Source organism: Ceratotherium simum, chromosome 19 (genome assembly GCF_057802395.1).
Source record: "Ceratotherium simum simum isolate JZ-2026a chromosome 19, ASM5780239v1, whole genome shotgun sequence".
Taxonomy (NCBI): Eukaryota; Metazoa; Chordata; class Mammalia; order Perissodactyla; family Rhinocerotidae; genus Ceratotherium; species Ceratotherium simum.
Genome location: NC_141918.1, coordinates 50,433,075 through 50,449,754, shown reverse-complemented (window position 1 = coordinate 50,449,754; position 16,680 = coordinate 50,433,075). Strand labels below are relative to the sequence as shown.

The 16,680-nt window shown below is 39.2% G+C and overlaps 1 protein-coding gene across 21 annotated transcripts in view; it reads left to right on the top strand.

Moving 5' to 3' along the window:
- EPB41L2 (erythrocyte membrane protein band 4.1 like 2) overlaps positions 1-16,680 on the top strand; it is a 213,617-nt gene that overhangs the window by 155,816 nt on the left and 41,121 nt on the right. For 10 of the 21 annotated variants that reach the window (XM_087444098.1, XM_087444108.1, XM_087444107.1 and 7 more), the window contains exons 11-15: positions 4,768-4,940; positions 9,513-9,685; positions 13,988-14,023; positions 14,270-14,332; positions 16,283-16,429. In XM_087444098.1, the coding sequence (XP_087300224.1) occupies positions 4,768-4,940; positions 9,513-9,685; positions 13,988-14,023; positions 14,270-14,332; positions 16,283-16,429 (592 nt within the window). The remainder of the gene's footprint in view (positions 1-4,767; positions 4,941-9,512; positions 9,686-13,987; positions 14,024-14,269; positions 14,333-16,282; positions 16,430-16,680) is intronic. The other 11 variants (XM_087444106.1, XM_087444115.1, XM_087444114.1 and 8 more) reach the window with 4 other exon arrangements.

Genomic DNA, 16,680 nt, shown 5'->3' with positions numbered 1-16,680 from the left:
CTTCCTTGAGTGTTTCATAGAGCCCATCACCATTGTTAAGTGCTGTACACTTCTAATTCTTACATCAGGTGTGATGGAGCAGCTGCTGTAATCTACACTTTACATGGAGAAACTGAGGCACAGAGAAGTCAAGAAACATGCCCCTGGTCATACAGATAGTAACGGGTGGAGATGGAAGGCAGAGCCAGGTGGTGTGGCTCCAAGTGTCCACCAGCCTCCCCCGTGTGCTGTACTTCCCCACGGTGTTTGTAGCTGATGTGCTTCCTTCCGTTTTCTCAGAGCTTGTTGGTGGTTCGTGTGTACACAAGATTAACATGAGGTTCTTCTAACTTCACATTAAACTGCCATCTAAACGTCGCATTGTAGCTCCCGAGTAATCCCAAGTGAATTAGTGTCGTCAGCCCCGTCATAGACAGCTTTATTATTAAATGTGTGATTGACTTTAGTAATTGATGTGGGTTTTTCTTAAAATGTTCCTTTATTTTCCGTAGATCAACATTAATAGTATTTGATTTATAATGGCAGGATCTTTATAAAATTAAAATGTTAATATACTTCCTCAGCAGTAAAATATGTAAAAGTTGAATTCCTTTGTGCCACATCATTACATCATCTTACTCAAGACCTTTAATATTCTATAACAATTAGTCCTTTATTGTAGCTTTTAAAGTCCCAGAAGTGAAATGACAGATGTCTTGTAGTGGTTTTGATGTTATTTTTATGAAGATAGAGTCTGAGGTGGAAAATAAAAGTAGTATCAAACGGAAATCATTGTTAAGTGATCTTGAAGTGGTAGTATTGAAATATTTTGTTGCTTGGCCTACATTTTCTTAGAAAATTTATTCAAGTCACCAAAAAAATTCTTTTAGAGAAATCTAATAAATGTCTGTGTTCAACCCTATTTTATTTTATTTGTTTCTATTCAATTGTAGCTTAATTACATAAGAATTTCTTTGTCATCAGGAAATTAATCTGTAAGCTAATACTTTGTGGATGTGGTCACCTGTGCCAGTTGGGCAAGGCGGTATTTTATCTCAGTTGGAAATAAATAAAACAGAAGTCCTCTAGTTAATGACTTGCCTTCTTTTGCATTGTGATGTATGTCTGCCTTTAAAATGTTTGCCTGTATTTCTGGGATTTATGTTTTTTGTAAAGTATATCTTTTACAAAGTACATAAGTGGATAGTGATTCTGATTTGCATTAAATGGCCACCAACTGTCTATTACTTTAAAGAAAAATGAATTAGACTAAAGAAATATGGTGGTATAGAATTCTTCTCACCTAGACTGAGATATTTGACTTGTTACCTATCCCAGCCTATATAAATGAGAGCCCGCTTTCATAACTGGGAAAAAATAAAACCAACAACTTCATTCTAAAAAGGGCTATTTGTGGCAGTGGGATTGTTTTATGTTTTATTAAATTAAGACTGAAATATTGGGTAGTAGTTCTTGCAATGTGTCAGAAGTTATAGAGCTCATAGCCCAACTTCCCTCCTCCAAAATCCTGGCACAGAGCTCAAAATCTGTTCTTAAATGCTATGACTGTGTCATACGAGGAAGGAGAACTCTGAAAAATGGGTTTGTAGACGTGTCTTCCAGCTACTTAAATTCAAGTGGCCTCGTATAGTAAAAAGTGACAGTGAGATCCTCTCTAGTGATCCAGCCTGTATTTCTTGAGCACCTGCTGTATACAGGACCTAGCACAGATCCATGTGAAGTTGTATAAAATAAACTAGTAATCAGAGAGTGGGAAAACACAAATGTTTTCTTAATTTTCTTTAAAATTGTTTTCTGAAGCATGAGAAGTTTCTTGAGCTTCTTTGTGAGTTCAAATAATTTTGTAAAAGAGGAGGAAAATTAAATCTTTAAAAATATATATCTTTTACATGTCCTTTGAAGTTTTTCATAATTCACAAAGGCAGGCATTCTGTTTCTAGTTTAATTTTTTTAACTTGAGAAGGGTTAGTGAACAGGGTCTGATAACACCCCTAGGTGGGTTATTGGTGCTGGGAGGGGGAGCAGTGACTGGAACTGGAAGTGAGAGGTCCCAGTGAACCCTCACGTGGAGCTGCGCCTTCCGGGAAGACAGCCTTTGTGAGAGATGTCGCCGTCTGAACCTGCAGAAGGGGGCCAAGTGCCCCGGTCTCGCTCTTCTCTTCACTCCAGGCTTTTTGTTGGTTGGTTTTAATTCTGTTATTGTGGTAAGATCATGTAACATGAGATGTAGCCTCTTAAATTTTAAGTGTACGCCGTATTGTTGACTGTAGGTGTAGTGCTGTACGGCAGGTCTCTAGAGCTTGTTCATCTTATGTAATTGAAAGTTTATGCCTGGTGCTCCATAGCTCCGCATTTCCCCCTCCCTCCAGGCCCTGGGAACCACTGTTGCAGTCTTTGATTCTATGCGTTTGACTATTTTAGATACCTCATATGAGTGGAATCATGCAATACTTGTCTTTTTGTGTCTGGCTTGTTTCACTTAGCGTAATGTCCTCAGAGTCCATAAATGTTCTTACATATTGTAGAATTTTCTTCTTTTTTTTTGAGGTTGAGTTGTATTCCATTATATGTATATACCACATTTTCTTGATCTATTTATCTGTCAATGGATGTTTAGGTTGTTTCCACAACTTGGCTACTGTGAATACTGCTGTAATGAACATGGCACTGCTAATATCTCTTTGAGATCCTGATTTCAGTTCTTTTGGATAGATACCCAGAAGTGGGATTGTTGGATTATGTGGTGTTTCTAGTTTTAATTTTTTGAAGAACCTATGTACTGTTTCCCATAGCTTCTGCACCATTTTGCATTCCCACCAATTTCTCCACATTCTTGCCAAGACTTGTTGTCTTTTGTTTAGTTAAAAAAAAATTTTCTTGGAGGGGGCATATTTCCTTTTGGGTCATCAATGCATGTTTCTTCTTTGAGGTATTCTTTAGAAATGTCTTGTTTGGGCCGGCCCCGTAGCTTAGCGGTTAAGTGCGTGCGCTCCGCTGCTGGTGGCCCGGGTTCGGATCCCGGGCGCGCACTGACACACCGCTTGTCCACCCATGCTGAGGCCCCATCCCACATACAGCAACTAGAAGGATGTGCAACTATGACATACAACTATCTACTGGGGCTTTGGGGGGAAAAAACGTAAATAAAATTAAAAAAAAAAAAAAAAGAAATGTCTTGTTTTCCCTTTGGTTGATCTCCTAGTAGCTACAGCGCAAACTTCAGGAATAGATGAGAAAAATGAATGTGATTCAGGAATAGATGAGAAAAATAAATGTGATTTCAAGGAGAGTGAGCATCCTTAATCAATTACAGCAGAGATGAGCTTGCCAGTGACCCTATTTTCTATAGATCACTGCCTTCTTATGGAGCATTCTTGGATCATATTTAGCTGGATTGCTGGGTAGGGAAACCCTGCCATACTCAATTCATCAGGAGACAGTGCACGGTAAATGACCACACTTCTCTCCCTGCCTCTGGTACTCATGATCAGTGTGCTGGGACATTTAATCTTTCTGTGCCTTAGTTTCCTCAACTACTAGAGAGAGAGAATTTAGAGCACAGATAAGACTTCTTTTCTGGTCTAAATTTTTAGTTTTCCAGCATTCTAATTTAAGAATTTACAGTTTTTTTCAAAGTACAATTTGAGGCACTAGCCATCATCAGAGTATGCTTTCTCAGCAGCATCATCTGTATCTCCTTTGAAAATTTGTTGGCAGAAAATGGAAGTTTTCAGGAAACACATCTCCTACCTTCCATGAATAGATTAACACCAAGAGAGCCAGAGTGAATGAGTTCTTTCATCAGTTTGATTCTAACACGTTGTTTTTCTGGGTTTATGCTATTGAGAATCCTGACTTGATGGGGGATTGCCTCTTGTATTATTACATGTAGCTTTCCCTTGACTTGAATCTCTTTTCATTGCTTATTAAGCAGAAGAAGATTCGTAAAAAATTGAGCAGAAGGTCTAGAAATACTTGAAATGGTAAAGAAATCACTCTTCTTTTGGTAGAGTTCTTCATATTCTGGAATTGTCAACTAAAGTCTTCTTATTTAATAAATTCTACAAGAGTGCTGAGATTATCTTTTTTTTAAGATGTTTTGCCAACTCTTGATCAGACAACGAAAGTGAGACAATTTCAGTTGTATTCCAGACAAGATTGGCTCATTTACTAAAAACATGCTTTTGCATAATTCTGGAAGTATGTGACATGGAGAAAGTTGGACTTCATTCATTATGAACCCAGGCTTTAAGCAGTAGAATTGTCCTGGCCAGAAAGGATGTTAGCCGTCTCTCCACCTCCACTGTGTGCTGAGCTTCATGGGAAAGCATCATTCGATGGAACAGATTCCTGACTCGGATGTACTTTCCCAGGAGAAATAGACATAAATATTAAGAATTACTAATGGTAATGGATTGCTACTTGGCACTTCTGGCTAGGAGCAAGAATTCAGACAGATGTGTTTATATAAATGATTTAAGCTAATACAAATAAGCTTTGATACACACTGAGAACAGCTGCTCTTTTGCTCAGGTTGAGGAAGACATTATTTATGAATCCATGAATGTGGATTTATCCACCTTATCACTATCATAAAGCTCTGTATATGGGAGGGTTTATAAATAAAGTGTTGTTTTTCATTAGAAAATTGAGGCGGCATTTGTTTTTGATTGAGTAATCGTACTTACACATATATTAAAGTATAGTTTTAAAGTTGTCTTGTTTTTAAATCCATAAAGTCTGATTTTGTTCCTTTTCCCGCTGTAGACTTGTGTCTCCAGAGCAGCCGCCGAAGGCCACGTTCCTGACCGTGGGGTCCAGATTTCGCTACAGCGGCCGCACGCACGCCCAGAGCCGCCAGGCGAGCGCCCTCATTGGCCGGCCAGCGCCGCGCTTCGAGCGCGCCTCCAGCAAACGGGCCTCCAGGAGTCTGGACGGAGGTAAGCCCGTTTCTGATAGCTTTGGATTCCGGTAACCTTCCTCTAATCCAGTGGGATCAGAAAAGGTCTTCCGGCTAATAAGGCCCCCAGAAATACCCTGGAGGGATAGCCATCTTTTCTGAAAAAATAAAAGGCTGTTTCTCATACTCGCAAGAAAATAACGTTGTAGTGTGTTGAAGTTGTCATTCTGAACTTAAGTTTTCCTTGTACTGTCAGTGCACACAAAGGTTGAGTTCTTGTCAGTGAGATGTCGAACAAACACATTTTTACTGGTCTGACTTAATTGTGAAGTATTCTATGTGGCTTGCTTTCTTGAACTTGTTAATTAATGGCAAAAATGTTAACTCCAAAGGCTTTTTGGTGTGGTAACTTATGAACCTTTATTCAAAGGAACTGAAAACATTCAAATTTTTATGAGTTTAAAAACTCTTACTGAAGCTTACTAAACTTTTCAGCATATGAGAGACCATTCACAGTTTCAAAGGGTTAAATACAGTGTTTTAACAAAAGGAAAGGAAATATAATATGTTCATTTGTTCTTTCACTCAAGGGGAGATAGGTATAAATTTTTATATTTTTTCTGTTGGAATTCTGATTAGCTGCATGTTTGTAGTTTTATGTAAATTACTCATGGAAATAAATTGATGTTGCTTTCCTTCATATATGTATCTTATTATCCTGTTTAATTTTGGGTTAATAGCAGGTTTTTTAAGAAAAGAGCTAAGGTTAATTTTATACTAGATGCTTTATGAAGGACTTAATTTTTCTTTCTACCTAATAGAAACGAATTGGTGTGGATGACTTTCTACTATTAGTAGTAGTTTTCCAACATATTTTGGTTGATTAATCTCAAAACATACACAAAAATAGTAATATTAAATTTGAAAACTTGTGTTTTAGTACTGTTTGTCAGCAAAAACCTTTTTTGATTGCTTCTTATTACTGATATCTTTCTGAAATATGAACTGGAACAACTTATATATATTATAAGGAACAACTTATATTTTAAATAATTAGCTAAAACAGACTGGGTGTGCATTCCCAGCCTGTTTTCCCAAATGTAGGGATTTAAGTGAACTACTAATGTACGATAGCTGTCAGTGTCTCTCTTAGCTCATCTTTTCAACTTTTTAGTTGTCAAACTGAGCACTTTTTGTAAGTAAATCTGAAAAATGTGCCTACTCATGTAAATATTTCACAAGCCTTGCCCCTTGCCACAGAGAATTTATACAAGTGCTGAATAAATGCAGTCAGTGTTGTTTGATGCCCTGAGAGAAATTATTCCTCTTTCTGGAACACTGTCTGTTTCAGCCTTTGTTTTAAACTATGAGGCTTTATTACTCTTATATTGCAAATGTCGGAGACTGAAAAGAGCAGTAAACCACTGCGTTTCTTTGAGCTATATAAACTGTGCTCACAGAAACCCACCATCTTGCACGGGCGGTTAGTCAGAGGGTTATAGTAGGTCTGTATCTGAAAGCAATGATTTGTACAAGTAAAAGTAACAAACATGGCACAGTAATCCATTATTTTTCCTTTCGTGTTTTGGACACTGTAATTCATCAGATGGGCAAGTCATCAAAAGGATTATTGTGTTATTGTGAAAAATAGAAGGCTTTTCGTGCCAATACATGACCAGACAGCCGGTGAACTATTTGGTTAGGGCTATATTCTCGTTTTTTTCCCTTAGAGCAAAGCTGGGCTGTGACCTGGTCCTGAGCTTCATTTTCCTCACCACTCCCCATTAATATACCTTTTTTTTGTTGTTATTGACGTGTGTTGTATCTTCTTTTTCCTGTTTAGTATTTGAGGTAAGCTAGACTAATTTAAATATGTAAATTTTCCTCACTTTAAAGTTTGACCAATTAAAATAAATCTTCTAGTGATTATATAGAATGTAAGAAACATTGTAATATCTAAGATCAAATATCAAATAAAAATCAATCTAGAATAGCTGTTTTAGAATAGTGAGATTCTGAGATTGAAAAATCAAACCGAAAAGGAGGCAAATAGTCATTTAAGAGAAGTGACAACCGAGATGCATTTGAGAACGCGGAAGAATGATTTCCTGAAAGTGGGAAATAGAATAAGCAGAGACACTACTTAGACTGGGTCATCAGAGAAGGAAGGCCTGTCTGAGGAAGAACTGTTTCAGACTTGAGAGACGAGGAGGAGGCAGCCGTGAGTAGAGCAGGTCTGAAGTTTATGAGACGAGAGAGAGCTTGAAACGTTCCAGGAACAGCGGGGAGGCAGGTGTGGTCAGAGCTTAGTACATGATGGGGAGTGGTAGGCTGGGGCGGTCACGCAGGGCCTTGCAGGCCACAGTGAAGAATATGGGTTTTTTTTGTGTGTGCGAGGAAGATCAGCCCTGAGCTAACTATCCATGCTAATCCTCCTCTTTTTGCTGAGGAAGACCCGCTCTGAGCTAACATCTGTTGCCAGTCCTCCTCCTCCAAAGCCCCAGTAGATAGTTGTATGTCATAGTCGCACATCCTTCTAGTTGCTGTATGTGGGATGCGGCCTCAGCATGGCCGGAGAAGCAGTGCGTCGGTGCGCGCCCGGGATCCGAACCCGGGCCGCCGGTAGCGGAGCATGCGCACTTAACTGCTAAGCCACGGGGCCAGCCCAAGAATATGGTCTTTATTCTAGGTGCTGTAGGAAACCCTTGATGGGTTTGTGTGTGTGTGTGCGCGCGCGTGCGTGCGTGTGTACACACTTGTGTAAGCACATAAGAGCATAGTGTTACCTTTTTAAAAAAATTACTTGGTGCAGTGTTGAGAATGACTAGAGAGGATGAGAAAGGAAGCTCAGGCAGACCGGTTGGGAATAGTCCAGGTGAGAGTCCTGGTGCTCTTGCCTTGGGTGGTAGTAGGCCAGTTGGCATGTGGTATCATAAGCACATTCCCCAGGGCCTCCAGGCTTCTCAAGTGTTTAAGATCTGAAAAAATTATTTGCTTCAAAATGCAAAAAACAAAACAAGCCCCATCCCACTCCGAACCCTCCCCAGCAAACTGAAATTAATATTAGTGTTTAAAAGTATGCGAAGTCAACATTTTGTCAACTTTGTTATATAAATTTATATTTGATATTCATTAAAATTTCAATATTACATCTGAAACTATTTCTAGGTCAGATTTTCCCTTTTTGCAATAATTTCTGAGTGTGTGTGTAATGGGTGCTTAGAAATTATAATCGCCAAGTTAAAAGAGTTACTCATAGCTGTATACTTTCCCAGGGAAAATTATTAAAATCTTCTCAAAAGTTTAAAAAAAAATAACCTGGAAAATAATTAGACTTAATATAAGAGGTGAGTTCGTTTTATGATTTGGTGTGAGCTTCCAGTAGTTGAGGGCTGTGAACATCTTAAAAGGGACCTGGGTGGTCAAAGAGAGATGGAAGCACTGGCCACCTTTAGAAATATATCCGAGGACTGTTGGACTTGCTGGTGTTGAGGGTGAAGGAAGAGACTTCAGGGTTTCTAGCTGGAGTATTTGGGTGCAAGTATGAGGGTGGTATTTGGCAAAAAAGGCAAGACTAGGGAAGAGGGAAGTTTTGGACAAGGCACGTGAGGGGTGTGGATCAAGAGGTTTCCTGTAGCACGTGGCCTGGAGGAGCTTGATGCCTCCCACGTTCAGTGTGGTGGATCACCACAGTCCCCACCCTCCAAGAGCTTGCAGCCTAAAGGCCTTTGTGTCTACTAGGCATCGTTAAGGGCATGAACCTGTGCAAACCTCACCCTGTCAGTCAGCACCTTTTATGCAGGTGAGATGACCTCGGGGGTTATTCTGCGGTTTTGGGGGAGAAGCTGCAGATGGACCGAGACTTTCCCAGCTGCTACTCACTTGGCTTTGTTGAGATCTGAGGCCGTCAGGTTGATCTGCCATGATAGAAATTTCAGCACACTGTATGTTCCTGCGCGTCTGTGGGAGAGATGCAGGGAGCACGTGAGGGCAGGTTTGCTGAGGTGGGAAGGTGTCCGTGTGTTAGATTTCCTGTAGGTCAAGTTGAGGCATTCAGGAGGGAGGTTAGAAAAATGAAAACTATTAAACATAAGCATAGAAGTTAATTCCCTAAAAGCTACCTCTACTGTCTTGTCACAATTGTGAATAGGTTCCTTTATGGAGGAATTTTTAAAACTTATTGAAGCAAATCATTTTACTAATTAGATAATTATTTGTTGCAATAAATAGATTCAGAAATAAGTTCAGGCAAGATCAAAGAGAACCTAGAGAATTAAAATATTGCTCACATTGTCATTCTGACAATAGTGCCCCAAATCTTGTGTTTCAGCTGGTCTTAGAGCTCCTCCTACTGGCCAGTTCCATGGTCAGAGGATAACCTTCAAAAACCTGTGATTTGAGAGCCTGGTGTAGTTTAATGGGTTAAAATTCAGGATATTAGAGTTTGGTAAAAGTTTAAAAATGATTTTATTTGATACATTGGTATTTTGAGAGCTGAAGCAATGCTCCTGTTGTCTACATGCTACCTCTTTATCTGTGTAAGGGGGGAAAGTTCCATAAAGTTTGACCATTGAAATGTCCTAAAGTAATCCACGTGATCATTCTTCCCCAGCTCCAGTTGCTGATGTGGACCAAAGTCTGATGAAGGATTTTCCTGGCCCTGCTCGGGAGGTTTTGGCGTATGGCCCAGGAGTTGCCAGCACTGCCGTGGTACCAGATGGGGATGGCAGAAGGGACATCAGAAGCCCAGCTAAAGCCCCACATGTGCAGCTCATTGAAGGAAAGGTACGGTAAATCAGGAGAACGCGTGATTTTAAATGTCCTTAGACCAGAGGTTGTCTGTTGCATTTGTTGTTTTAGACCTCAAATATCATTTAAAATTAGTCAGTGTATGTTCTCTCTTGATATAATTTCCTGATTTTCACATATTTGTAGCCTCTTGCTGATTTGGACAGGGTCTCTAACCTTTTTATGATTGTTGTTCAAAGCAAAATATTTCAACATAAGTTATATTAATACAAGTAAGTAATTTACTGGCCTTTTTGACTGTCTTCATAATCATCCTATTGAGTTAAATCCTCAAATTATGAAAGTTATAATGATTTGAAATTTCTGTTTGTTTGTTACAAGCAAATTTTAAAGTATAACCTGTCTTGATTATGCTAATTATGTTGACTTGAATTTTTGGAATGAACAAAGATGGTCTTTATGAAAAATTTTAGATGGTCTTTATGAAAAATTATTTTTCATTAATAATCTATAACTGATGAAGAAATTCATAAGCAAAGGATCATTGTTTTGTAAACATTGAGTGAGAAGGTGATGTGTTGCTTTTGGCCTTATTTGGCGCAGACACCATGGGGAATGGAGAAGTAACCTGTATTGTGTTTTCAAATTGATCACTGTTGTTCTATGTCACCTTGTTACCTTGGGCAAGTAAAGTCACTTGGAGGTTGATTTGAAGAGGCTTTGAATTCTTCAGATCTCTTTTCTGTATCTGCACAAAGCAACTGTTTTATAGGTAACATTGGAAGTTAACACGAAAAAAGAAATCACCCTATAGATTTACAATGTTTTCTAAATTTTAACTTTGAAATTTTTAAAGACACGCAACATGAGTTTATAAAGAACCTGCCAGATGCCGTAGCTGCCAGTGCCTCGGGATTCCCGGGCTGACAGCCTCTGGCGCTCAGGATGGAGGAGGGCTGGGCACCATGCGGGCCCTTCTGCCACGAGGACGAGTGCTTCAGGTGTCACCTGCCATCAGATCACCCACACACCTTTGTTAAAGAGTTTGTGAATATTGTACTAAAAAAATTATTTGGTTGAAAATTATTTAGCTAAAAATAACAGAAATCGTGTCCAACAAGGTATCCTTCAGCTGCTGAAAAGTTGTCGGGATCTTTCATAATTATGCTCACTAGGCAGCCGGGAAAGGGACTACTTACATCTGAAACAGAAGGGCTCAGCATTTCCAAGTCTGTGTTCCATTTTGCCTAGTTAATTTGATACATCTAGTTGTGTTTTGTTTTTTGTTTATTTATTTTTTTAAAGTCCTTTGAAATTCCAGAGGAAATGCTGCTTGTCTTTGGCAAACAACTGGGTGTGGTGGCCTGGCCTCTTGGCTAATGCTTTGGATGTCGGTCAGCAACCAGGTTTAAAAGTAATAATGCGATTTGAGTTTCATCAGATTTATTTGCAACAAGTTGGAAAATAATAATTATATCAGTCTATCTCTATAAATTTTATGTGATAAAAGTCCAGTTTTCCTTTTTAAAAATGGATCATGTAATTCATTTTCTGACTGTACTGTTAATACAATTCCTACTTCAGAGTAAAAGTTTTCACTAACTGCCCATTTCTTCTTCTCTCCTCTTTCTCTCTTGCCTTTGTTTCTCCTTTGAATGTACCCGTTGTGTAATTGCACATTTAATCACGGGTTTGCTCCTGAGAACAGCCTGTTCCCATGTGCCCACCTTTGTCACTCATCTGCTGTGCCTCATCTCTTTCCCCAAACCTGTTGCCAGTCCCTGAAATGGACGTGCTTTCAGACATTTCGGAGGAAGACCCCTTTGGGGAGGCCGATCAGATCACACTAGACAGCTTAGATCCTCTCGCCACAGGTGACACCTCAGAGCAGGGGGGCGCTGGAGTTGCCACCCTTGATTCTGCCCTGGATCCTGTGGTAGCTGCTCCTAAGCCTGCCTGTCCTCCCACCTGGGAAAAGCCTCTACAAGAGGCTGACCACAGGGATGCTGAGTTGGGGTACTCCTTCAGTTTCTGCGGGTGCCTTCCACCTGGCTTCCCCTCACTCCTCGATGAGGATGGGTATCTTGCTTTCCCCAGCCTCCCCAGGGTCTGGGTCTCCTTTCTCCCCGCTGACGTCCAACACTATGTTCCTGTGACCTCCCCTTCATTCCTTCCTTCCCTCATTCTCATCTTTGGGCTGCTTCTCTCTGCTTCTCAGTCGGTGCCCTTTTCTCTCACCGTTTCCCTTCCTCTGGCTCTATCCCTCTGCTACCTGGAGGCTAAAGCCACTTCCTTTAATGTTTCTTATGATTCGGACTTGAATGACAAAACAGAGGAAGAGGCAGCAGTTGCTGGCATTCCTACATAAGCTTCAATTTGTGGGGTCAACAAAAGAACACTTCATCTTATACCCTTCCTAATGTAGAGTGTAAACATGTGCATAAATATCGCCACTGATTACCCTCACCATAGTCTGAGCTGCGTATTTTCACACACACAGTATTAGTGCATGAGAAGTAAGTGTAAGCACCTCCCCTCCATTGATATCCATTGACCAGGTCCATACTTTCTAAGTGGAGAGCAGTTATAGGATTATTTCATAAATATCTAGACCACACTAGATCTAAGAAAGGAGACGGGGACCTGTGTTTCCCTTAACATTCCATATTGGGTCTGTCCGTTGTGCATACTAATATTAATGCTGTTCTTTTAAGATAGAAACTTTGTTTTGATATAGAACTTAGGATGCAGTGAACATAACTGTAATTGATGAGTATTAGCAGAACTCCTCAGTGTTATTCCTTTTGTTAGAAAGCCAAGCTCCTTCTTGTGTTTATGAGGATGTGTCTGTAACCTGTACTCCTGACATTGGTAGGTCTAATCTCGGAAACTCCTTGTCTCCCTATTATTGTAGCATTTGGGGACCAGATGAATTTCAGGTAGTGTGTTTTTTTTTTTTTTTAACTTGAAATCATGTAATTGACATAAAAGTCACCATTAGATATTTTATAAGGAAAATACTATTCTGTTATCTTTTCTTTAACAAATGCATATGAACAATGAAACATGGCTTTTTGAAAATTTAGACTATATAGCCCTAAGGTTGGTTCTCTTAGTATTCCTTTATTTAAAACGAGGTACCTGGTTTGAGGGTTTTGACCCCTGTAGATGGCTGCCTCTGTACTCCTCCGTCAGTGCTGACATGCAGTTATGTTTTTGATTTTGCTAAATGTGTCTGGTGACTCAGTGTCTCATATCCTGTGGGTGCTATCAGTACATAGAGTAAATCACAAAACTGAGAGTAAACCTAAAGAAAAATGCAAAGATAATGCTATGATTAGGCATAGTGGGAGATGCCATGATTCTTATGGGTTACCTGAGGAATGCCCAAGATTGACGTTTTAGAGAATGAAGTTTTGGCCAAGGAATTGGAAGCTGATTCTTAACGCATTGTTGAGTGGCTGTGTCTCATTTTTTCCTTCTGATAAAAAGATACTTTGAGCTTCTTGCTTACCTCTCAAAATATATTAGTGGTTAAAAAAAAAGCATTTTGAACTCTCAGATTTGACACTGTCATTCCACTAAAGAAGAAAAAGAACATATGATATAGGATCCTCCTGTAAAGGTTAAACTATTTTCCTTCTGTATCAGATTCAATATTTTTTTTCTTGCCATTCCTTTCCTTGAGTCAGTAGTCACAAGTATTTCTGTTAGTTTTAAATTTACAAATTCATTCTTTTGGGTCATTAGATACTGACAATTGTCCCACTATGAAAAACTATTCTTGTTTAAAGAATTTTATGAAAGAAAAGTGGCTATATTTCAAAGAGCATTTTTAAATACCTACCGGTTTACCGTGAATATAGCAAAATAAACCAATTTTCCCCCCAAGGAAAGAAATCTATGTTAAAAAACTGAATAATGGAGTGAACATTTGTCCCTGATGTAAAGCTAAAGCCAAATTTTACATCATTATACTTTGCCCTCATCACTAGTTGATCAAATTAGAACAGATTGAATTATGCCATTTTTACACTCGCATATTTTCATTCCTGGATAAAAAAATATTCAAAAGCAGCACATAATCTCGGGGCTGAGAAAGAGTGAAGCCTCCACTCTCCATTCCACTTTTGCAAAGGGCCATTTCCATCATTTGTACAACACTGTAGGTGAAGACAGACCAAGGTGGCCCACTGTCCTGCATCCGCGGAGGGCCGCTTGGTGAAGGTTGGTAATGCTGGCTGACCGTTTAAGTTCCAACACAGCTTCTTTGCACCGCTGGTGGAGTTTCCACTAACCCTCCTCTTCTCTCCGGCCGTTTGCTGTGTGACTTTTCAGGCGAAGATGAAAGAAGAGGAAACACAGCTGGAGGAGGTGGATATTTTTTCTCCAAAGTTAAATAACCAGTGGCTGCTGCCTGCCATTATTATTGTGTGTGGGGTGATGCACTCTGAGGGTTTATTTGTGAGCTTTGCTTGTTGTGGCTTTAGGTTCTTAAGATTTTTATTACTCCTTTATTGTAATGTCTTAGAGTGTCCAACTCGGGTCGTTTCTGGTGCTTGCTGATTGATACACTGTTGTTTATTTGCCTTTTTCCCTGTGTGTGATTTAATTTCACAGAAAAATTCCTTGAGAGTAGAAGGGGATAATATTTATGTCAGACATAGCAATTTAATGTTGGAGGTTTGTATACTTTAAGAACACCACTGTCCTCATGGCTGCCAGGCTGCTCTGGATGGGAGGTCACGCACAGGCTGGCTGGCAGCTGTCTTCAGGCACCAGTGCATGATGTGCATGGGGGACATTCAGCTCGGGAGTGCATGTGGCCTGTCCGACTGTGTTCTTTTCAAGTGGCTTATATAGGAATATATCTACCAGAAGTTCTCAAAGTGACAACTGGGAAAATAAAAGTTGTGTTTAATCAGATGTTTGTTTTTAAAGTTTGTATCCGTTAATCTTGAGGTGGTTCTACGAGTAACCTGCTCTCTCCTAATGGGTTATTTCCAGGACATGGACTCTGAAGTAACATGATCCATCCTTCGTATACGTTACCCAGAACAGATGTTTGTTGATCTGGCATTAAGTCATTTTAGTCTTGGACTCTGCCCACAGTTTTTTTTGGAAATGGGGGAGCTGCACTAAAATCCATGCAATTAGGAATGTGGTCTATCCACTTCAAGTATTCCGTTTGAGAGTAGCTAATTAATGGGATTGTTTTGATTGAAAAGAAAGAATAAATGAAAGAAAGAAAAAGAGAAAGGAGGGGAAAAAAAAAGAAAACCTAGTCACCCAATTAGGGAATGTAAGATATATTCCCCGTGTCACACGAGAACAGTTTTTTGTTTCTTTATTCCTTCTTATTTTAGGGTAGTACGTGGCAATGTATTCAGTGGAGAACTGCAATTCTCAGTAATCTGACTAATCCGTTTGGTTGCTTTTGGCAGCTTTGATAACTGTTGGAAATGTATTTTCGCATAACTTACTAAAATGCTCTAAAGTGTAATACATAACATTGCTTTGAACAAATGCAAGAAATGTGCCTGATCTCAAGCCACAGTCATTTTTCCATGCCATGCAAAGATTTTTAGATTTTCATGAGTTTTTGCAAATGGCTATAGAAGCTCCTTGATGAGCTACTATGCTTGTGCATGAATATGGAATATCTAATTTTTTCAGATGCATGACCTGTCCCTCTGGGAGTGTGATGAAAGCTGTAATCCACAGGTAGCCCCGTGATTTTTGGAATGTGAGAAAACATTTAAAATTCAGTTAAAACCATTTCCTGAACAATAATTACCTTAATATACTATTTATCAGAGCCAATTTTTAAAAATCCCACAAATACCATTTATCAGAGCCTACTCCATTGAAAATCCACCTGGTAGTTTTTCTTGTGTCTTTGTATGTATAAGGACCATTTGGTATGGGGGGTGGCTGGGCCCCCACATTTGTGCTTGGCAAGTACATGAAACCAGTATGAGGTTCATTTATTTTATAGAGGGGCCAAAAAGAAGCAGCTTCTGGAAGCTGGTATTTTTATTCCTAAAGGGTTAAAATCCACGGCTGGAATTTCCTGAAAAAAGTCCATCCTTGGTTTCCCCCCCCTTTTTTTTCTTTTCTTTTTTTTTTTTTGGATGATCTTGTATTGGCTTTCCTGTCAGGCCAGAAGTGCTTCTGAGTCCACCTTTCTTTATTTTCACTTGATTTACTGTGTCCACAGAAAGCAAGTAGCCCTAATAAGAAAGGTAAATTTGCAGGAACGAGGTCATAGGCTGCATTTCAAGCCCAACTATTAGGAAGGAGGGTTATTAGCCATTTTGAGTATTAGTTCCATGGCTTCCTTCTAATGATGTGGATAGTTATTCCTTAAAAAATGCTAAACAGAAGAAATGAGAACCCTTTAAAATGTGAATCATAAAAACAATTACACATTGGCTTCATTTTCAAATTTTGATGAACTCATTGTATTCATAGGCAATAACATGGCTTTTGAGACTTGGCATTTTTCTTGCTTTACTGTGTTTTTTGAATCATAAGTTTGCTGTGTCTTATTTTTTGGTTTTATTTTTTATTTTTGTCCTACTGGGTTTTTTCTTTTTGGATTTCCCCCTTTATTACGTTGCGTATTGCTAGGACCTGGATAAGGCCCAGGAGGACATACTGAGACATCAGGCTAGCATTAGTGAACTCAAGCGCAATTTTATGGAATCCACACCTGAGCCGCGCCCCAATGAATGGGAAAAACGACGTATCACACCTCTGTCCCTACAGACACAAGGGGTATGTCACTAGCTCTTTGTTGGCTGTATGTCTCATTCCAGCTCGTCAGTAAAACGAAGGTTGCTAATCTATTATGTTGATTCTCAGAAAGTTACAAAATGTTCCCATTTAGTTTTTTTTTTTAATATAATTGCTAACAATTTTTAAATACTAAATATTTATTAACAATGTAATACATATAGACTTAGTTCTAATGTAAATTGAGTTTCAGAATACTTTTGAAATAGTTTTAGAATAATTTCACTATTTTA